The following is a 22,845-nucleotide window of genomic DNA, read 5'->3' as shown; positions in this document are numbered from 1 at the left end:
TAGTTCTATGATCCATTTTGAATTTTTATATATATTATGAGGTAATGGTCCAACTTTATCCTTTCTTTATCCAACTTTACCTTTAACCTATAGATATTGAGTTGTCCCAGTATCATTTGTTGAAAAGACTGTTCTTTCCCCAATTGAACTGTCTTGCCAGTCTTGTCAAAATCAATTGATCATAAATGTAACAATTTGTTTCTGAACTTCTTATACTAGGGTCACAAGCCTGCACTACTCTATCTTTGTGGAAAGTTTTGAAATTGAGATGTGGGAATCCTCTAACTTTGTGGGGGGCTTTCTGAGATTATTTTGCCTGTTTGGGGCCCCTTGAATTTCCATTTGAATTTTCGGATCTGCTTGTCAATTTCTGCAAAAGAGGGAGCAAGGATTCTTATAGAAATTTTGTAAATTTGCAGATCAATTTAGGGGGTGTTACCATCTTAACAATATTAAACCTTCAAATTCATGAATGCAAAGTATCTTTTCATTTATCTTCTTGAATTTCTTTCAATTATCTTTTGTAGTTTTCAGTGTGTAAGTGTTGCATATGTTTATTTTATACCTGTTGTTTTTTAATGCTATTGTGAAAGAAATTCTAGTTTCACATTCAGATTATTCGTTACTTATGTAAAGACATATAACTGATTTATGCATACTGATACTGTATCCTGAAATCTCACTGAACTTGCTTATTCATTCTAATACTATTTCATGTGTGAATTCCTTAAGATTATCTACATACAGCTCATGCAATCTACAAACAGAAAACATTTTATATCTTCCTCTCCAATCTGGGCATCTTTTCATCTTACCTAATTGCCCTAGCAAGAACTTCCTCTACAATATGTAATAATTTAGTAGACGTGGCAAGAATATACAACCATGTACTATTCCCGACGTTGGTGAGAATGCATCTAGTCTTCCACCATTAAGTATGATGTTGCCTGTGGGTTTTTCATAGATGACCTTTATGAAGTTAAGAACTTTTCTTTCTATTTCAACTTGATTGAGTGTTTTTTTTCCTTCTTATCATGAAAGGATATTACATTTTGTCAAATGCCTACTGAAATGGTCGTGTGTTTTTTTGTCTTTATTTTATGAATATGCTGCATTGCATTGATTGATAGTATATGTTCAAACAACCTTGCATTCCTGGAATAAATTCCTCTTGCTCATGGTGTATAATCCTTCATACAGGGTAATGGATTTAGTTTGCTAGTATTTTATGGAGAATTTTTTAACCTATATCCTTAAGGAATATTTATTTTTTTTAATTTTATTTTATTTTTAAACTTTACAATACTGTATTGGTTTTGCCAAATATTGAAATGAATCTGCCACAGGTATACATGTGTCCCCCATCCTGAACCCTCCTCCCTCCTCCCTCCCCATACCATCCCTCTGGGTCGTCCCAGTGCACCAGCCCCAAGCATCCAGTATCGTGCATCAAACCTGGACTGGCGACTCATTTCATATATGATATTATACATGTTTCAATACCATTCTCCCAAATCATCCCACCCTCTCCCTCTCCCACAGAGTCCAAAAGACTGTTCTATACATCAGTGTCTCTTTTGCTGTCTCGTACACAGGGTTCTTGTTTCCATCTTTCTAAATTCCGTATATATGCGTTAGTATACTGTATTGGTGTTTTTCTTCCTGGCTTACTTCACTCTGTATAATAGGCTCCAGTTTCATCCATCTCATTAGATCTGATTCAAATGTATTCTTTTTAATGGCTGAGTAATACTCCATTGTGTATATGTACCACAGCTTTCTTATCCATTCATCTGCTGATGGACATCTAGGTTGCTTCCATGTCCTGGCTATTATAAACAGTGTTGTGATGAACATTGGGGTACATGTGTCTCTTTCCCTTCTGGTTTCCTCAGTGTGTATGCCCAGCAGTGCGATTGCTGGATCATAAGGCAGTTCTATTTCCAGTTTTTTAAGGAATCTCCACACTGTTCTCCATAGTGGCTGTACTAGTTTGCATTCCCACCAACAGTGTAAGAGGGTTCCCTTTTCTCCACAACCTCTCCAGCATTTATTGCTTGTAGACTTTTGGATCGCAGCCATTCTGACTGGTGTGAAATGATACCTCATAGTGGTTTTGATTTGCATTTCTCAATAATGAGTGATGTTGAGCATCTTTTCATGTGTTTGTTAGCCATCTGTATGTCTTCTTTGGAGAAATGTCTATTTAGTTCTTTGGCCCATTTTTTGATTGGGTCATTTATTTTTCTGGAGTTGAGCTGTAGGAGTTGCTTGTATATTTTTGAGATTAGTTGTTTGTCAGTTGCTTCATTTGCTATTATTTTCTCCCATTCTTAAGGCTGTTTTTTCACCTTGCTTAGAGTTTCCTTTGTTGTGCAGAAGCTTTTAAGTTTAATTAGGTCCCATTTGTTTATTTTTGCTTTTATTTGCAATATTCTGGGAGGTGGGTCATAGAGGATCCTGCTCTGATGTATGTCAGAGAGTGTTTTGCCTATGTTCTCCTCAAGGAGTTTTATAGTTTGTGGTCTTACATTTAGATCTTTAATCCATTTTGAGTTTATTTTTGTGTATGGTGTTAGAAAGTGTTCTAGTTTCATTCTTTTACAAGTGGTTGACCAGTTTTCCCAGCACCACTTGTTAAAGAGATTGTCTTTAATCCATTGTATATTCGTGCCTCCTTTGTCAAAGATAAGGTGTCCATATGTGCATGGATTTATCTCTGGGCTTTCTATTTTGTTCCATTGATCCATATTCTTGTCTTTGTGCCAGTACCATACTGTCTTGATGACTGTGGCTTTGTAGTAGAGCCTGAAGTCAGGTAGGTTGATTCCTCCAGTTCCATTCTTCTTTCTCAAGATAGCTTTGGCTATTTGAGGTTTTTTGTATTTCCAAACAAATTGTGAAATTATTTGTTCTAGCTCTGTGAAGAATACCGTCGGTAGTTTGATAGGGATTGCATTGAGGCCACCATCACCCTAATACCAAAACCTGACAAAGATCCCACAAAAAAAGAAAACTACAGGCCAATATCACTGATGAACATAGATGCAAAAATCCTTAACAAAATTCTAGCAATCAGAATCCAACAACATATTAAAAAGATCATACACCATGACCAAGTGGGCTTTATCCCAAGGATGCAAGGATTCTTCAATATCCACAAATCAATCAATGTAATACACCACATTAGCAAACTGAAAAATAAAAACCATATGATTATCTCAATAGATGCAGAGAAAGCCTTCGACAAAATTCAACATCCATTTATGATAAAAACTCTCCAGAAAGCAGGAATAGAAGGAACATACCTCAACATAATAAAAGCTATATATGACAAACCCACAGCAAACATTATCCTCAATGGTGAAAAATTGAAAGCATTTCCTCTAAAGTCAGGAACAAGACAAGGGTGCCCACTTTCACCATTACTATTCAACATAGTTTTGGAAGTTTTGGCCACAGCAATCAGAGCAGAAAAAGAAATAAAAGGAATCCAAATTGGAAAAGAAGAAGTAAAACTCTCACTGTTTGCAGATGACATGATCCTCTACATACAAAACCCTAAAGACTCCACCAGAAAATTACTAGAACTAATCAATGATTATAGTAAAGTTTCAGGATATAAAATCAACACACAGAAATCCCTTGCATTCCTATACACTAATAATGAGAAAACAGAAAGAGAAATTAAGGAAACAATTTCATTCACCATTGCAATGAAAAGAATAAAATACTTAGGAATATATCTACCTAAAGAAACTAAAGACCTATATATAGAAAACTATTAAACGCTGGTGAAAGAAATCGAAAAGAACACTAATAGATGGAGAAATATACCATGTTCATGGATTGGAAGAATCAATATAGTGAAAATGAGTATATTACCCAAAGCAATTTTTTTAAATTTTATTTTATTTTTAAACTTTACATAATTGTATTAGTTTTGCCAAATATCAAAATGAATCCACCACAGGTATACATGTGCTCCCCATCCTGAACCCTCCTCCCTCCTCCCTCCCCATACCATCCCTCTGGGTCATCCCAGTGCACTAGCCCCAAGCATCCAGTATCGTGCATCGAACCTGGACTGGCAACGCGTTTCTTACATGGTATTTTACATGTTTCAATGCCATTCTCCCAAATCTTCCCACCCTCTCCCTCTCCCACAGAGTCCATAAGACTGTTCTATACATCAGTGTCTCTTTTGCTGTCTCGTACACCGGGTTATTGTTCCCAAAGCAATTTATAGATTCAATGCAATCCCTATCAAGGAATATTTATTTCTTCCCTTGTGATGTCATTTCTGGTAATAAGCTTCGTATAATGAGCTGGCAAATGACCATTTGTTTTCTACATTTTAAAATTATTTTTAATTATGATAAAATACATAATATCATAGAAGGCAATGGCACCCCACGCCAGTGTTCTTGCCTGGAAAATCCCATGGACGGAGGAGCCTGGTAGGCTGCCGTCCATGGGGTCACGAAGAGTCAGACACGACTGAGTGACTTCCCTTTCACTTTTCACATTCACGCATTGGAGAAGGAAATGGCAACCCACTCCAGTGTTCTTGCCTGGAGAATCCCAGGGACGGGGGAGCCTGGTGGGCTGCTGTCTATGGGGTCGCACAGAGTCGGACATGACTGAAGTGACTTAGCAGCAGCAGCACATATAACATTAAATATTTCCTCTTAAACAATTTTAAAGGTGCAATTATATGGTATTAAGTCCTTCTATTCTGTTTTTTACAAAAGTTCATGAAAGAGTTATGCTAATTGTAATATAAATATTAGGTAGACTTTAACAGTGCAGCCATCTGGACCAAGGTCTTCCTCTTTGGAAATTTTTTTGCATTATTAATGTTATCCCTTTATTTGCTACAGATATTCAGATTTTCTACACTTTCATGAATGTATTTCCATACTTTGCATCTTGGAATTTATCCATTTCATCTATGTTTTCTAATTTTTTAGTGTTCATGGTCAGTGCTCAGAGTATTCTCTTATAGTCCTTTTATTTCTTTAAGATCAGCAGTGTTGTCTCCTCCTCTTTGCTGATTTCAGAAACCTGATCCTTCTGTCTTTGTGTCTTGACCAGTATCCCTATGGGTTGTCAATTTTGTTGATTCTTTCAAAGAACCAATGTGTTATTTTTATTTCTTCTTTTGTTTTCCTATTTTTAAATTCATTTATTTCTGTTCTAGTGTATATTATTTTGACTTTTCTCTTTGCTGTTCTTTGCCTTAAAGTTCTATAAGGTTTGAGATTTTTCATCACTTTTAATATAGATATTTCCAGCCATAAATATCTCTTTATGTACAACATTATGTGTATTGCACAAGATTTTGTATGTTGTATTTTCATTTTCATTCCTGCCAAATCATTTTCTAATTTTACTTGTTATTTCTTCTTTGAGCAATTGATTGTTTGGAATGTGTTGCTGAACCTATGGAACTCATAGAAACAGAGTAGAACCATGGTTAACAGGGACTGAGGGATGCGACAAAAGTGGAGATGTTTGGCAAAGAGAGTAAGTCTTCAGTTATAAGATGAAGAAGCCCTGAGAGTCTAACATACAGTGTTGTGCACTTGAAACTTGCTGATAAAGAAGACCTTAAGCATTCTGACCATACACATAAACACACACGTACACACAAACACACACACACTCTTAAATGGTTATTATTGAGGTGACATAAGTAAATTGATAGTGGTAATCATTGCGCAAAATATGTATAGGTCAAATCATCACATTATACACTGTAAATATATACAATTTTTTCCATTTTTTGATTTTTTATTTTAATTGGAGGCTAATTACTTTACAATATTGGGGTGGTTTTTGCCATACATTGACATGAATCAGCCATGGGTATACATGTGTTCCCCATCCTGAACCCCCCTCCCTCATCCCTCCCCATCCCATCCCTCAGGGTCATGCCAATGCACCAGGCCTGAGAACCCTGCCTCATGCATCAAACCTGGACTGGCAATCTATTTCACATGTGATAATACACATGTTTCAATGCTATTCTCTCAAATCATCCCACCCTCGCCTTCTCCCAGAGTCCAACAGTCTGTGTCTCTTTTGCTGTCTTGCATATAGGGTCATCGTTACCATCTTTCTAAATTCCATATATATGTGTTAGTATACTGTATTGGTGTTTTTCTTTCTGACTTACTTTCACTCTGTATAATAGGCTTCAATTTCATCCACTTCATTAGGACTGATTCAAATGCATTCTTTTTAATAGCCGAGTAATACTCCATTGTGTATATGTACCACAGAGTTCTTATCTATTTGTCTGCTGATGGACAACTAGGTTGCTTCCATGTCCTGGCTATTATAAATAGTGTTGTGACGAACATTGGGGTGCACACGTCTCTTTCAATTCTGGTTTCCTCAGTGTGTATGCCCAGCAGTGAGATTGCTGGGTTGTATGGCAGCTCTATTTCCAGTTTTTTTAAGGAATCTCCACACTGTTCTCCATAGTGGCTATACTAGTTTGCATTCCCACCAAAAGTGTAAGAGGGTTCTTTTTTCTCCACACCCTCTCCAACATTTATTGTTTATAGACTTTTGGATAGCAGCCATTCTCACCGGTGTGAAATGGTACCTCATAGTGGTTTTGATTTGAATTTCTCTGATAATGAGTGATGTTGAGCTTTTTTTCATGTGTTTGTTAGCCATTTGTATGTCTTCTTTGGAGAAATCTCTGTTTAGTTCTTTGGCCCATTATTTTTTTATTGGGTTGCGTATTTTTCAGGAATTGAGCTGCAGGAGTTGCTTATATATTTTTGAGATTAATTATTTCTCAATCGCTTCATTTGCTATTATTTGCTCCCATTCTGAAGGCTGTCTTTTCGCCTTGCTTATAGTTTCCTTTGTTGTGCAAAAGCTTTTAAGTTTAATTACGTCCCATTTGTTTATTTTTACTTTTATTTCCATTACTCTGGGAGGTGGGTCATAGTGAATCCTGCTATGATTTATGTCAGAGAGAGTTATTCTCTAGGAGTTGTATATTTTATGCTCTTACATTTAGATCTTTAATCCATTTTGAGTTTATTTTTATGTGTGGTGTTAGAAAGTGTTCTAGTTTCATTCTTTTACAAGCAGTTGACCAGTTTTCCCAGCACCACTTGTTAAAGAGATTGTCTTTTCTCCATTGTATATTCTTGCCTCCTTTGTCAAAGATAAGGTGTCCATAGGTGCATGGATTTACCTCTGGGCTTTCTATTTTGTTCCATTAATCTATGTTTCTGTCTTTATGCCAGTACCATACTGTCTTGATGACTGTGGCTTTGTAGTATAGCCTGACATCAATAAATATATACAATTTAAACTGTCAATTATATCTCAATTAAGCTAGAGGGGGAAAAATGAAAGAATAATCACCATAGAGTAACAAAGTTTGAAAATTTCTGTGTTCCTTCTCCTCTTTACCTCTGTTAGGCTCTGATACTATTCTCTGAGAGAGCTTCATTCATCCGTCATTCTCTGTGGGCCTGGTGTCCATCTCACAGCAGTTGTATCCTTTTATTTATCTGTACTGACCACATCTGGAATGGGTAGTATGGAAGGTGGGGAAAGGAGGCCTGGAAAGTTATTTTTATTCTTGAAAAGTCAAAGTCATTTTAGTTTCGGTACATAGTATATTTAGCTATCAATTCCCTCAAAAACGTATTAGACACCCAATAGGTTTCACTCCTTCAGTCATTTCTATGTTTTAGGGACCACACTTAGGTCCTTTCCTAGAAGTAATTTTGTGGCTTGATTTATTTTGCTTTCTTTCCTTCTGAACATAATAGAGCTACCACAAGGCTCCCTGCACACAGATGGAAAGACTACAACTTACTTCTCTTTTCTCTCTTGTTACAGTCAACTGAAAGTGGATCTAAAGTTCACAACCACTTCTAATCTCATCTCTTCTTCTTTGGAGCTTACAAGTGGTGCATTTTTCTAATTCAACAAAGTTTTGAATTTCTGTGCTATGTTTTTTTCTTTTCATTTCTGACCTGCAAGCTAAACAATTATTTTCTGAACATAAGTTCACCGAAATACCCTGGTGAACACAACAAGCTAACAACATTCAGTTTGCCTCCCAAGTTACCTATATAGCAAAGATTTTGCCATTGACTATCATGTGTCACCACATTTATATTTTTGAGTGTCAGTTTTCTTGCCAACCTACTCCAGTCTCTTAAACCATGGCCACATATTTAAGACTTGTTACAATAACACCTTACCTCTAGGAACTAATTTCTGTGTCAGGTCAAATAACACTAGCTACAGAAGAGACAACTCCCAGATATTGGTGCTTCCCCCACCACACACACACAAGTCATAGTCTGATGAGGGTTGAGCAGTAACAGACTCTTTCTCCATCTTCAGTTCTATTATCATAGAATCCTTTAATTCTAGCTTTATGAGTGAAGAATGTAGATAAAGAAAAGTCCTTTTAATCTTAAGTATATTTAGGCATAGTATGATTTAACACAAAGACTTTACTTCTTTTAAAAATAGTATCCTATTCATCAGTGTGTGTGGAGTTTGTGGTCTGACTTAACTATTCTCTAAGTGGAAGCTTAGAGCCACAAAAAAGATATACTTAAAGAAAATATCCCTCATTTCCCAGCTTACTTGATAGTAGGCTAAGCACTTATAAAAGAAAGGTGCATAGCAACAGTAATTTTACAAATCTAAACATTGCAAAAACCAATGTGTTCTTCAGTAAAAAAGTAGTCTCAGAGGTAAAAAAATATAGACAGACCATGGATTAGTTGTTGGAGAAAGAAGAGCAGGTGGTACACATGGAGAGGAGACAGCACTTTGTCTGGTAAAGATCATTTTTTTTTAATTTCTCTTTCTTCTCTACTACTTATGTTTTAAAAACCACTATAATCTTATGCAAAAATATTCCAGTAATTACCCCAAATTCTATATTTGCAATATCACATTAAAAATAAGGTTAATGAAGAAGAAAAAGAACAACAAATTAGGAAAGAGTAACAGAGTTTGAGAATTTCTTTCTGTTTGCTATACTAATTATGTTTGAGCCACTGTCCTGCTGGAACAAGTATGGTGGTGATGCCGATGATAGTAGTGATGCTGGTAATGACTAAGACAATGATGATTTACTGCCTCGCTAAGTGCTAACTCTGCATCTAGCAATGTGCCAACTAAACTAAACACATTCATTTTATTTGTATGCCCCAGACGAGTGAGCAATATATCTAAGACTTTCCCCACTTTTTAGTAAAGAAGCAAAAATCTTGAGGAGTTTAAAATTTCTCAAATCAATCAATCTTCAATTAAATAAGTAATATGGATTAGAAATGATATAAATATAACCTGTTATGTCACTCAAAATTCAGGCAACAATGATTGTGAGATCCTGAACCTTGATATCAAAGAGAATACAAATAAACCACAACAATTATATAGTATTGTTAAAAGCAACTTTTAAAATAAAGAAAGCATTTTTAACATCACACAAAGGAATTCTACTTTATTCAGGAGGTAGAGGATAAGTAACAATTTCCCAGCCTGTAGAAACCCCTGCCCAGATGACAGACACAGAAGACAGTGAGAGAATCCTCTGATGGGACCCAGGAGAAGAGCTGCTGTTCTTCCTTCTGAAGCTTTGTGATGCTTTCTTGGGCACTTCCAAGAGCAAAGCCGTATAGCACCTCAGAAAGGAAACCTCTAGCTGTCTGAAATCGCCACAGGCATATTGCTGGCTGAAGGGTGGAGAAGCTCCTTCTGTATCCATGATGGGATTTGAAGAGAAGGCAAAGGTAGAGCTGTGGAGCTAAGTGAGTCAACTGTCCTCATCCTTTCCTGATCCAGATAAAAGCTGATGTTGTTACTTGCACTTGGGTGGGCACTTCTCTTGGCATTGTTGGGGAGGTGGCACAGGAGGGCATTTCTGCTGGCACTGAGGAGGTGGGCATGGCTCAGGGCACTTTGGAGGTGGGCATGGCTCAGGGCACTTTGGAGGTGGGCAAGGCTCAGGGCATTTCGGTGGGCACACTACTGGAGGTGGCTGGCAGGGCTGCTTGCACTGCTGCTGCTGCTGAGACATCTTTCTGGAATCTTAGAATCTGAAAGAAATTACATGATAGTGTTCACAAGAAGGAATTCCTAAAGAAGGACATGGCAAAAATTATGTAATACCATCAGCTAGGAGCCAATCTCTAAGAATGTGCTTTAATTTCTTTAATTCCATTTAATGAATTTCTGGCTTGTCTTGCTCTGTTAGGAAATTGTTTCATCAGCCTAGAGAAAACCTTCTCTTTGCTCATACAAATTTTCTAAAGAAAATATGTTTGTTTGAAAGAACACAGCAGTAGTTTTTTTTTTGTTGTTGTTGTTTTTTAATTAAAACATCTTCAAAAAAAGTTCATCACAAGTTCTAAAATCTGGGGCAAGCTCACAAGCAATTCCTATCTTCATGATCTCTCATGAGGTCCCAGCAGTATGATTTGTGTAAAGAGCAAAGGGCCACCAGGAAGGATGCAAGGGCCTCATAGTTTCTAGGATGAATGCCTCTGAAATCACCACAGAAGGACACCAAAATGATATCAAAAAAGGAAAAAAATACTTTCTTCTTTACCTCTTAATGTCAAAGGTTTCCTATTAACTTCTTTTTCAATAGGGAAATTCAAACTCTTTACCAGAAACCTAATAAATATAGCATACAAATTCCAAGTTCCCATCCACTAAGAAGCATTAAACACTTGATCATAACTTTGGACCCACCAAATTTGCTGCCTCCAGCATAAATTCAATATTTGGGAGCCCAAGAACAAAGTAGAACTGAAGAATCAGACTCACCAGGTTCTCCAAAGTCTATCAGGACTTGAGTAGCAGAAGGATGGCAGTGATGCAGCAGAGGGCCTTTTTATTGGGGCTTGCTGCCCCACCCAGGGGGAAGTTGAGCTGCCAAAATGGGCCTGGTTCAGTCATTTCCCAACCAAAATGCAAATCCATCCATAACTGGCTTGACAGGGACTCGGAAAAGAGGATATGCCCTGCTCCAGGATCTCCTCACTGGATTATGTTCTTATGACTCACAGTCTCTGCTTAGCTCTTAATTTCAGGAATTTATGACAGAAGGATTTGCAGGGATTGTGGGGGGTTGTTTTCTAACTTGTCATCAAGGGATCCTTTTCTTGATCAGAGGATATGCTCTTCTCTCTCTTTCACCTTCCTTGAATTATAAAACTGTTTGTTTTGTCCACTTGAACTGGTTGTCATTCTATCTACATACTGGGTTGCAAAGGGCCTGGTTACCTGGGACACTTTTCTCTCTACCTCAGACTCTTCTTATGATGCATTTCCCTTTGATCCCTGGCCTGCTAATCTAAAGTCTCCTTGCTTCTAAAATAAACTGAGGGCAGGTTGCAGGTCATCTCACCAGCCTTCCCATCATGATAGATAGACACCTTCAGTAAAATGGTAACCCTCTAGGGTCCTCCTTTCACTGCTTTGCTACATGGAATACAGAACATTAAGATTCTTGTGACCTTTATAAATCTGTCTCACCTTAAATCACAGGAAATTCACTACAAGTGTAGCATCACCTACTGTAATTCAGATATTGTGGCAGCTCAGACCTTAGACCTATGATAGAAAGCAAGCTTTTTGCTCATAACTCCCCAACATGACCCATCACCTGCTCCTACATAACTTCTCCAACTGATCTCTTTTTATTTCTTCAACTTTTGAGAAATTTCCAAGGATTGTTCAAATTTTCCTGCCTCCTTGAAATTATTGAAAAACCCAATCTAAAATGCAATGCTATTCAAATGGCTACTTTTTAATATATTTACTATTTATTAATTATTGAAACACATGTTTCTCCATCAAATCTAGTGGTAGATTTAAGAAAAAAATTTGAAATCACTTTATTAATAATTCAGTGATTGAAGTTCATTGTCATTCATATAAAACTTTTAATTATTAATAATAATTTTATGATAATTTCAACCTTTACATTTTCCATATTGGTCACAGTGGAATATATGTGAAATAAACTTATTTTCACTCTTTCTTTTTTTGCCTGTTTATTTTTAAATTTTTTCTATTTTTTTCAATGTTTATTTTATACTAGAGTATAACCAATTAACAAGTGTTGTGACAGTTTCAGGTGGACAGCAAAGAGACCCAGCCATATATATACATGTATCCATTCTCCCCCAAACTCACCCTTCCAGGCTGCCACATAACATTGATCTGCTCTACTTTTTTTGTACAATTTGCCAGTTTGCTGGGAAGAAAGTTTGATGGTTAATTTATAGATCAACTTGACTGGCACAGGATGTCCAGATATTTGGTCAAACATTATTCTGGATTTTTCTCAAAGGATGCTTTTGATTGGGGTTAATATTTATCAGTGGCCTGAGTAAAGGAAGTTGCCTTCTAAAATGTGGGTAGTCCTCACTGAAAGCCTGAATAGAACAAGGCTGACCCTCCTTCAGGTAAGAGACAATTCCCCAGCCTAATGGACTTCCAGCAAGTTTTCAGCTCTACAAACTTCAAATTCTCCAGAATTCATAATCTCTCTCTCTACTATATCTCTGTGTGTGTGTGTGTGTGTGTGTGTGTGTGTGTATATATATATATATATATATATATATATATATAAAATTTGAATATTTCATCTGCCATTTTATGTAGATGACTGACTATGGAAAATTAAATTAAAAATTCCAAAAGTTAGCATAAAGAAAATTTAAAATATTAACATTATATGATACTTGTGATGTGTAATTAGGACAAATAAAATGAACTTTTAGGGAATGACTGAAGTTGAGGAAACAATGCCCTAGTATGTTCTCCAACCCTGGCAAAGATTTCATTTGTGCTTTTCGCAGATTTAGCAGTCAACAGTTCTTCTATAGTTCCTATCTTCTATCCTGGACATGAGTTATACTCTTTTCTGTGCCGTCCCCTTGGTCACTGAAGCTGTGTCTTGTGAGCCGTGGCTGGTGAAAGGGCCCTGTCTGATTTAGGAATAAATTTACAATGCTAGCTTTATGTTACTGTAGAATGTGGAAATATATTCTCAATGAATCAGGATGTCCCATCTCATCTGACCCAAACACTTCCTTAGACGGCTATCATGTTCTTAAAATTCTTTTGTCAGGATTTAAAACTCTTTTATTCCATAAGTATCAGGTTTGAATTCTTTGAGAGGAAAAATAAATATAAAATACCATTTAAGATATAAATAATAGAGAGGTTTGGGAGAGATAAGAGGGTCAGAGCACTAAAGTTCTGAAATCTAGGTGAAATATGAACTTAGGACTGATCTGATACATTTGCTTTTGTCAACTCTTTCCAAACATGCTTTTGATCTTTAAAAGACAGTGATTTTAAAATTCTGTTTCAATTTGCTTATTCTCTGTCTTCTCCTTCAACCCTCTAGACCCCTTATCTGGCTATATTACCCTTCACTACCTCTTAACTGTCCAACACGGTACATTGACAGGTTGTCAATGCTTTTAAAAATAACTTTTAATATTCTTTTAAATTCTTCCTGCAATCAGTAGGAAGAATTTCTCAACCAACTTGTCTTGGTCAAATAATCAGGAAGCTTTACAAGAACCTGACTTTGTAATGTGAAAGGAGGAAGAAGTGGAGAATGAGAAAGAAGAGGAAAGACACTTGAAACAGTCACCAGAAATTATGTTCCAGAAGCTGGGACGTAGCATATTCCTCTAGCTCAGCAACATCTTCACTGACTGCTGTATACTTTTTAAATATAATGATGAATAGTTGTAAAAATGAAACTACATCACAATATATATAATCAGGAAAGCATAAAGCTGTTCAAAAAAAGAGTACCATCATTAAACTCCAAGAAATAACAACTGCTTATATTTTTGCTGTATTTAGTGTTAGAATTTTTTATTTTTCATAAAATAGACATGCATGTATGCATGTATGTCTATAAAGGTTATTGATTTGAGATCTTTCCTGTTTTGTAATAGGGATGTTTCCAGCCATAAATTTCTCTGTTTTTATTCTGCACTACATGTATCATTAAAGTTATTGTATGCTGTTTTTAATTTTTCCTAAAGTATGTTCCAATTTTATTTATTATTTCTCGTTCCACCCATTGGTTATTTAGAAATGTGTTGCCGAACTCAAAGAACTCGCAGAAACAGAGGGCAAAATGGTGGTTAGCAGGCACTGAGGGGTGGGGCAGAAGTGGAGATCCTAGGGAACGGCAACACCCCTTCAGTCATAGGATGAATAAGCTCTGGAAGTCTGAGGTACAGCACACTGACTCTAGTTAATAACACTGTTTTGTACTTGCAACTTGCTAAAACAGTAAACCTTAAGCATTCTCGCCACACACCCACATGCTTAATGGTTATTATTGAGGTGATTAATGCATTAAGTAACCCAATGGTGGTAAATGCAAAAAAATGCACATATGTCAAATCACCACATTATACACAGTGAAGTGAAGTGAAAGGTACTCAGTTGTGTCCGACTCTTTGCAACCCCAAGGACTATGGCCCACCAGGCTCCTCTGTCCTTGGAATTCTCCAGGCAAGAATACTGGCGTGAGCTGCCATGGTCTCCATACATGGTGAAGACGTACAGTGTAATATCTTAGTTATGCCTTAATAAAACTGGGGACAGGGGAGGTGAAAGAATAATGACCAGACAACAGAATAACAAAGTTTGGGAATCTCTGTGTTCCTTTTCCTCCTTGCTCTATTAGGCTCTGATACTAGTCTCTGAGAGAACTTCCCTCATCCATTCTTCTCTATGGACCTTGTAACCATCTCAGCGGTTATTTCCTTTCAGTCGCTGTACTGACCACATCTGAAATGGGTAGTGTGGCAAGTGGGGAACGGAGAGCTAGAAAGTGGTTTCTGTTCCTGAAAAATCAGTCTGTTTAGTTTGGGGCATAGTTTATTTAGTCATCAATTTCCTCAAAAAGTTATTAAACATCTGATATATTTCATTTCTCCAATCATTCTGTGTTCTAGGGACCACACTCAGTTCCCTTCCTAGAAGTAACTTTGTGGCTTCATTTATTTTGCTGCCTTTTCACCTGAACATAATAGAGCTGTTAGGTAGAAAGTTAGGCATCAACAACTAGGGGTGGCCTAGGGTAAAAGGAGGAAAGCTGATCTCTAAACCCCATCCCTGCTGCTGCTGCTGCTGCTAGGTCACTTCAGTGGTGTCCGACTCTGTGCGACCCCAGAGACGGCAGCCCACCAGGTCCCCCATCCCTGGGATTCTCCAGGCAAGAACACTGGAGTGGGTTGCCATTTCCTTCTCCAATGCATGAAAGTGAAAAGTGAAAGTGAAGTCGCTCAGTTGTATCTGACTGGTAGCGACCCCATGAACTGTAGCCTGCCAGGCTCTTCCATCCATGGGATTTTCCAGGCAAGAGTACTGGAGTGGGTTGCCAAACCCCCATCCCAGATATGCCCAAAGGAGCTCACAGATATGCTACAAAATAACCAGAGATTTTACCAACTCCTGCGCATGCCCTAGGCACACAGTGGATACAAACTAACCACAGGGCCTTCCTCAAGTAACCTCAGGCAGCTAGGAGCCTATTAAGGATTTATAAATATTCTATGTGGATATATATCTGATTATAACACACTGACCAGTCCATTCTGAAGGAGATCAGCCCTGGGATTTCTTTGGAAGGAATGATGCTAAAGCTGAAACTCCAGTACTTTGGCCACCTCATGCGAAGTGTTGACTCATTGGAAAAGACTCTGATGCTGGGAGGGATTGGGGGCAAGAGGAGAAGGGGACGACAGAGGATGAGATGGCTGGATGGCATCACTGACTCGATGGACGTGAGTCTGAGTGAACTCCAGGAGTTGGTGATGGACAGGGAGGCCTGGCGTGCTGCGATTCACGGGGTCGCAAATAGTCGGACACGACTGAGCCACTTTACTGAACTGAACTGACTGATAACAGGCTGAATTATGGGAAGACGTACACAACAGAGCCTGTTGTTATGTAACTTGAAACTGTCTCTAGACCTTGAGTGTATGTCCATTTACATTCCCTTTCTTGATTGGTAGCAGGTACAAAGCTCACTTTGTACAGGGCACAACCAGAAAGGAAAAGATGGGAATTACAAAAAGGGGGAAGCCAAGAGGAATAGTTATGATAACTCTTTCGGAGTGGGTCTGCTCCCATGTCTTGGGAGTGTCTGTTTAATAAAAGATCTGTTTGCATAAGCTATAACTGAGCTGTAATTTGTCTGTTTTAACTCTTTAGTCTACTATTCCACAGTTCCCTGATACACAGGTAGAAAGACTACAACTTCTTCCTCTTTTCTCTGTTATTATAGTCAACTGGAGGTGGATGTAAAATTCAAAACTGCTTCTAATCTCATCTCTTTGTCTTTGGGCTTTACAAGTGGTGGGTTTTCTAATTCAACAAGCTTTTGACTATCTAAGCTATAATTTTTTTCATTTTTTTTATTCTGGCCTGCAAATCAGACAATTATTTCCTGAACATTTGTCTATCAAAATACCCTGGTAAATTCAACAAGTAACCAACGTATGCTTAACCACCTAAGTTACCATGGACAATCATTATTTCAAATGTTTTGCCATTGAATAACATGCATCACCATGTTTGTGGGTTCCAATACCAGTTACCTTGCCAACCACCCCCTGTCTCTAAGTGAATGCCATAATTTTAAGATTTATTACAGGAGCATCCCACCTCAGAGAACGGATTTCTATGTCAGGTCAAATTATACTAGTTATAGTAGAGACAGGTTCAAAATATCAGTGTTTATTTCTCACACATGTCATAGTCTGATGAGGATTGAGCAGGAATCTGGGAGTCTTTTTCCATCTGCAGCTCTATTATCTTAGAGTCATTTACTTCTAGATTTGTAAGTGAAGAATGTAGGAGACAAAGATCCTCTTGATTTTGTATATGTTTAGGTACAATATGATTTAATGAGAAAACTTTTAAAAATAATACTGTTTTTAAGAATAATACTGGTGCTTGCGTGTGCCTGTTGTATGTTTGTGTGTGTGCATATGATCTGAATTAACTCTTCTGTTGCTGGACACTTACAACCAAAATGCTTAAAGAGCATATCCCTTTTCACAGCTTATTGACCCTTAAGCTAATCACTTAGAAAACAAGGTACCTAGCAGCAGTGACTTTGTAAATCTAAGTAAACATTGCGACCTCAATGTTCTTTAAAGGTGGGGTCAAAACAATCAGGAAAGTAATTTCATAGTTTAAAAAATATAAAACAACCTTGAGGTTGATAAGTTTTTCGATTAAGAGGAGCTGATTTTACACATGGAGATGAGGTGGCACCTTGTCTGGTAAGGACTGTTTTAATTTCCCATTCTCCTGTACTACCCATGTCTTCAGAACTACTTTAATTTTATGCAGAATATTTCACTAATTTGCAAAGGACGTTTGTCTGTATTGTCACATTAAAATAAGGTTAAATTATAAAAGGAAAAGAACAGAATATGAAAGGGTAGTAGAGTTTAAGAAGCTTCTTGCTTTCTGGCTATGTGTGCACCACTTTGCTGCTGTAGTCGACCTGGTGGTGGTGGTGATGCTGGTGATGGTGGTGACGGGGTGCTGATGCGCACAGTGCTGATCTGCTGCTTCACCAAGTGCTCTTTATGTGCTTGTTTAGTTGGCATTGTGCCAAGTAAATTACAACAGTCATGTAAGTTTTATGCCTCAGACAAGTTTGCAATGTAATTATGATTTTCCTCACATTTTAGCAAAGGGACTGAAATCCTGAGTAATTGCATAAATTGTACCTCAAATCAATCAAGAAGTGATCATTAAGAAAATAGGGTGGGATTTTAAATTATATAGAAATAATCCTTTCTATGACTCAAAATTTAGATAACTCTGTTTATGAGAGCCTAAACCTTGGCATCAAAGAAGGATAGGAACAAACCAAGATGATGATATGGTATTACTAAAAGCAGATTTTAAAAGAAAGAAAACATTTTTTAACATCACACAAAGGAACTGTAGTTTATTCAAGAGTGGAGGATAAGTAACAATTGCCCAGCTGGTAGAAACCCCTGCCCAGGTGACAGAGAGACACAGAAGACAGTGAGTGAATTCCCTGATGACATCTGGGAGGAGAGCTGTTGCTCTTCCGTCTGAAGAGCTGTGATGCTTTCTCAGCTGTCCTCCCAGAGGGAAGTGGTGTAGCAGCCTCAGGAAGGAAACCTCTGGCTGTCAGAAATCGCCACAGGCATATTGCTGGCTGAAGGATGGAGAAGCTTCTTCTGTATTCATGATAGGCTTTGAAGAGAAGATGAAGGTGGAGCTGTGGAGCTAGGTGAGACTACTGTCTTTATCCTTTTCTGATCCAGATAAAAGCTGAAGCTTTTACTTGCACTTGGGTGGGCACTTCTGCTGGCATTGTTGGGGAGGCGGCACAGGAGGGCATTTCTCTTGGCATTTTGGAGGTGGGCATGGCTCAGGGCACTTGGGTGGGCATGGCTCAGGGCACTTGGGTGGGCACAGTACTGGAGGTGGCTGGCAGGGCTGCTTGCACTGCTGCTGCTGCTGAGACATCTTTTTGGAGTCTTACAATCTGAAAGAAATTACATGACAGTGTTCACAAGAAAGAACTGCTATAGAAGGACATGGCAAAAGTTGTGTAATACCATCTGATAGTATCCAGACTCTAAGAATGTGCTTTAATCTCTTTAATCCCTTTTAATGAGTTTCTGGTTTCTCTCTCCCTTTTAGGAAATTATATCATCAGCCCAGAGAAAACCTTCCCTTTTCTCATATAATTTTTCCAAAGGAAATATCTTGGTTTTTAAAGAATAAAGCAATGTCTTTTGGGTTCGTTTTATGAAAATAACATCTTCAAAAAACGTCATCACAAGTTCTAAAATCCTGGGCAAGCTCACAAGCAATTCCTATCTTCATGATCTCTCATGAGGTCCCAGAAGTATGACTTGTGTACAGAGCAAAGGGCCACCAGGAAGGATACAGGGGCCTCATACTTTCTAGGATAAATGCCTCTGAAATCACAACAGAGGGACACCAAAACAATAACAATAAAGGAAAAAATACTTTCTTCTTTACCTCTTAATGTCAAAGACTTCTTAGTAATGTCTTTTTCAATACAAGAATTCAATCTTTGTACCAGAAACCTAATAAATACAGCATACGATTTTGCCCAAATTCCAAGTTCCCATCCAGTAAGTACTATTAAACCCATGATTATAACTTTGAACCCATGAAATTTGCTGTCTTCAGCGTAAGTTCAACATCCAGAAGCCCACGAACAAAGCAGAACTGAAGAATCAGACTCACCAGGTTCTCCACAGTCTATCGGGATTTGAGTAGCAGGAGAATGGTGGTGGTACAGCAGAGGGCCTCTTTATTGGGGCTTGCTGCCCCTCCCAGGGGGGAGTGGAGCTGCCAAAACTTGCTGATCCAATCATTTCCCAACCAAAATGCAAATCCATTAATAACTGACTTGGTAGGGACTACAAAATCAGGAAATGTCCTGCCCCAGGATCTCCTCACTGGATTATGTTCTCATGACTCATAGTCCCTACCTTAGCGCTCAGTTACAGCGGTTTAGGGCAGTGGAAGGATTTGCAGAGTTCTCTAACTTGTAATCAAAGCCTCTCTTTTTTGTTCGGGGATGAAGACCCTTTGATATCTTTCATGTTCTGTGAATTATAAAACTGCTTTCCTTGTTCCACTTGAACTGGTTGCCATTTTGCAGTTCATAGTGGGTTGCAAAGAGCCTAGCTACTTGGTGACGCCTTTCTCTTTACTTCAAGTTCTTATAATGCTTTTCCCCTTGATCCATGACCTGCTAATCTAAGTTTCCTATCTTCTAAATTGACTGAGTGCAGGTTGAAGATCATCTCACCAACCTTCCCGTCCTGATACTTAGACACATTCAGTAAAGTGGTGACATCTAGGGTCCTCCTTTCACTGCTTTGCTCCTTCAAATAATGAACATCAACCAAGCAGATTCCTATGCCCAGATATTTGGTCAAATATTATTCTGGGTGTTACTCTAAGAATGTTTTTGAATGAGATTAATATTCATCAGTGGACTGAGTAAAGGAGGTTGCCTCTGTAAGGTGGATAAGCCTCAAACAATCTACCGAAAGCCTAAATAGAACAACATCTGACCCTCCAGCAGGTAAGAGACAATTCCCCTGCTTGATGGACTTCCACCAGGGTTTTTGGATCTGCAGATTTTGAAGTTGCCAGTCTTCATCATCTCTCTCCCCTTTTCACTCTCTCTGTCTCTGGGAAGTATGGGCTTCCTGGTAATGCTAGTGGTAAAGAATCCATCTGCTAATGCAGGAAACATAAGAGACACGGGTTCAACCCCTGGGTAGGGAAGATCTCCTGGAGAAGGAAATGGTTATCACTGCAGTCTAGTATCCTTACCTGGAGAATCCCATGGGAAGAGGAGCCTGGCAGGCTACAGTCCATAGGGTCACAAAGAGTCAGACCGGATGGAAGCGACTTAGCCTGCATGCACATGTGGGTGTGTGTATATATATATATATATATCTGCCATTTCATGCACAGTATTGCCTATGACCTATTAAATTAAAAAATTTTAAAGTTAGTTTAAAGTCAATTTAAAATAACGTTTTAATATTATGATATATGTGGTGTGTAATTATGAGAAATATAATAAGCCTTTAGAAAGTGACTAATATTTGGGAAGCAATGCCTTATTATGTTCTTAAATTCTATCAAAAGATTTCATTTCTGCCCTTTTAGTCTTGGATATAAACTATCCTCTGTCCCTTTGGGCTTGAAGATTTTGTTATGGGTCTTGGCTGCTGAGGGGCCCTGTCTGGTTTACAAAAAAAGTTACAATGCTGGCTATGGTACTGTAGAATGTGGGAGCATATTTTTAATAGAATCAGGATGTTCCATCTCACCTGACCCCAACACTCCCCTCGACTACTGTCATGTGCTGAAAATTCCTTTCTCAGGAAATAAGTCCTTTACATTCTATAAGCAGATAGCAAGTTTAAATTGTATGAAGCCAAAAGTCAATGTCTAATATCATTTAAGACTATGTCATCACAAATAAGTGACTGAGAGTAGGTTTGGGGAGGGGAGAGAGGGTCAGAGCACTAAAAGTCTGAAATCTAGGTAAAATATGAATTAGGGCTGATCTGATATATTTACTTTATTCTACTCTTTCCACATATGTCTTAGGTCTTTAAAAGACAGTAATTTTTACAATGTATTTTCATGCTCATTCTGCCTTTTCCTTCAGCCCTCCAGTCCCCTCAGTTTGCTGTATTACCTTTTGCTCTCCAATTTGGTACCTTGACATGTTGGCAATACATTTACTGATTAGTCCTTTCATATTTAAAAAAAATTCTGCCTGCAGTCAGTAGAGCTGACTAATAGCAAATTAAGCATTTAAAGTGATGTTGCTTAAATCTCCTTCCTCCTTTTGATCAAATAATCAAGAAGCTTTTCAAGAATGTGGTTTTGTAAATGGGAAAGGAGGAAGAAGATGAGAATGAGGAGAAGAGGAAGAGAAAGAGGAATCTCTGAAATAGTCACTAGCTAAGCTCCAGAAAGTAAAGAATCACTGAATCAACACAGCATCACATCCCGTCTGTTGAACAGGTTGGGGCTCCTGAATTGTTTTCCTCCTATCATTGAGGAAGAGCTTTTAACCATTGGCCATGACCATGCAGGGACAGAGGCATTAACTACAGCACCTTCAGAATAGATCTCTACAAGCAATGCCATCGCTGAATGGATCATATAGAGTATTTCAGAACACAAAGAGAAGGAACTTTACTCAACAGATCAGTTACTACTTCCCATAGTTTCACATCACATCTAAGACATAAATCCTTAAAGAAATGTCTGATTTCTGTCATCAAAAATTTTGAGAATTAACTGGTCAAATGGGATTTCAGTGCCGGGTGCTCCAGCTTTGGTCACATCTGGAGACATTCCATTGAGGACACCTCTCTTAAAAAGAGAACAAATCATTACAAAGCACGAAAGTCACAACAGACATGGTGCCCCCAACATGTCAGCCACAGTCACGTGATAGGTTACAGTGGTAAACTTGAATAGTCAAGAGTTCCTCAAGATCAACCACATGAACAGCTGCCACAAGACTACTGTCTCCATTCTCTGGCTTTCTGAGGGTTTCACTGTGAATCATTATTATAAGAAAAATGAAAGGAAAGAACATTTTTAAAACTTTTTGTCTAATTTTCGCTTTAACATTTTATCCCACATTTTACTACTTTATGTTATTTACTAGTGAGCAAAATAATTTCTGATAATTAAGATTCTACAATAAAATAGAGAAGTAAAAATAAGTAAATGAGAATTATGGTGAAATGTTCCAAATGCTTGTAGAGAAGTAACTACAAGTATCCTTGAATTTCTCCCTTTTTGCTTTTATTTCTGAAGGTAAGGCTCACTCTTCACCATCCTTCCATAATCTTGCTGAATTGGATAAGTTACAATACATGCATATATGTATTCTTAAGATCATTAAAGGTAATACTATCAGAAATATTCAAATTATAATTTAAAAATCATTTGTAAAGCATGATGAGATTTTGATTAACATATACTTAAGAAAAGACAGGAAGTACATATAATAATTTGCTAAGAGTGTTTACCTTTAGCTGATGTAGTTACAGATAATTTTTACTTTTGTGTTTTTATTTTCAAAAGAATCTCCAAAGAATATTTGTTAACAAGTAAAGGATCTTAACATGTTACTTGAAAAGGTTACAAGGGTCAAGTATCTCTATTCCCCAGTTAGAGGTAAAATATTCTTTCTCCTTTCCAGAT

General features: G+C 37.8%; 1 protein-coding gene and 1 long non-coding RNA gene across 2 annotated transcripts; both read right to left on the bottom strand.

Moving 5' to 3' along the window:
• Window positions 1-9,479: 9,479 nt before the first annotated feature.
• On the bottom strand, window positions 9,480-10,938 carry LOC133241040 (small proline-rich protein 2E-like). Its single transcript, XM_061406048.1, has 2 exons — window positions 10,837-10,938; window positions 9,480-10,103 (listed from the first exon to the last, which is right to left on the bottom strand). Exon 2 carries the CDS (start codon window positions 10,082-10,084, stop codon window positions 9,866-9,868), a length of 219 nt encoding a protein of 72 aa, XP_061262032.1. The 5' UTR covers window positions 10,085-10,103; window positions 10,837-10,938; the 3' UTR covers window positions 9,480-9,865.
• Window positions 10,939-17,998: 7,060 nt separating this feature from the next.
• Window positions 17,999-19,463, bottom strand: LOC133245288 (uncharacterized). The gene is made up of 2 exons (XR_009735625.1): window positions 19,333-19,463; window positions 17,999-18,598 (listed from the first exon to the last, which is right to left on the bottom strand). It is a non-coding gene; the product is annotated as an uncharacterized LOC133245288 (long non-coding RNA).
• Window positions 19,464-22,845: the final 3,382 nt, after the last annotated feature.

The sequence above is a fragment of the Bos javanicus genome, chromosome 3, assembly GCF_032452875.1.
Source record: "Bos javanicus breed banteng chromosome 3, ARS-OSU_banteng_1.0, whole genome shotgun sequence".
In the NCBI taxonomy this organism is placed as follows: Eukaryota; Metazoa; Chordata; class Mammalia; order Artiodactyla; family Bovidae; genus Bos; species Bos javanicus.
The sequence above is the reverse complement of the archived record's forward strand: the minus strand, read 5'-3'. Positions and strand labels throughout refer to the sequence as shown.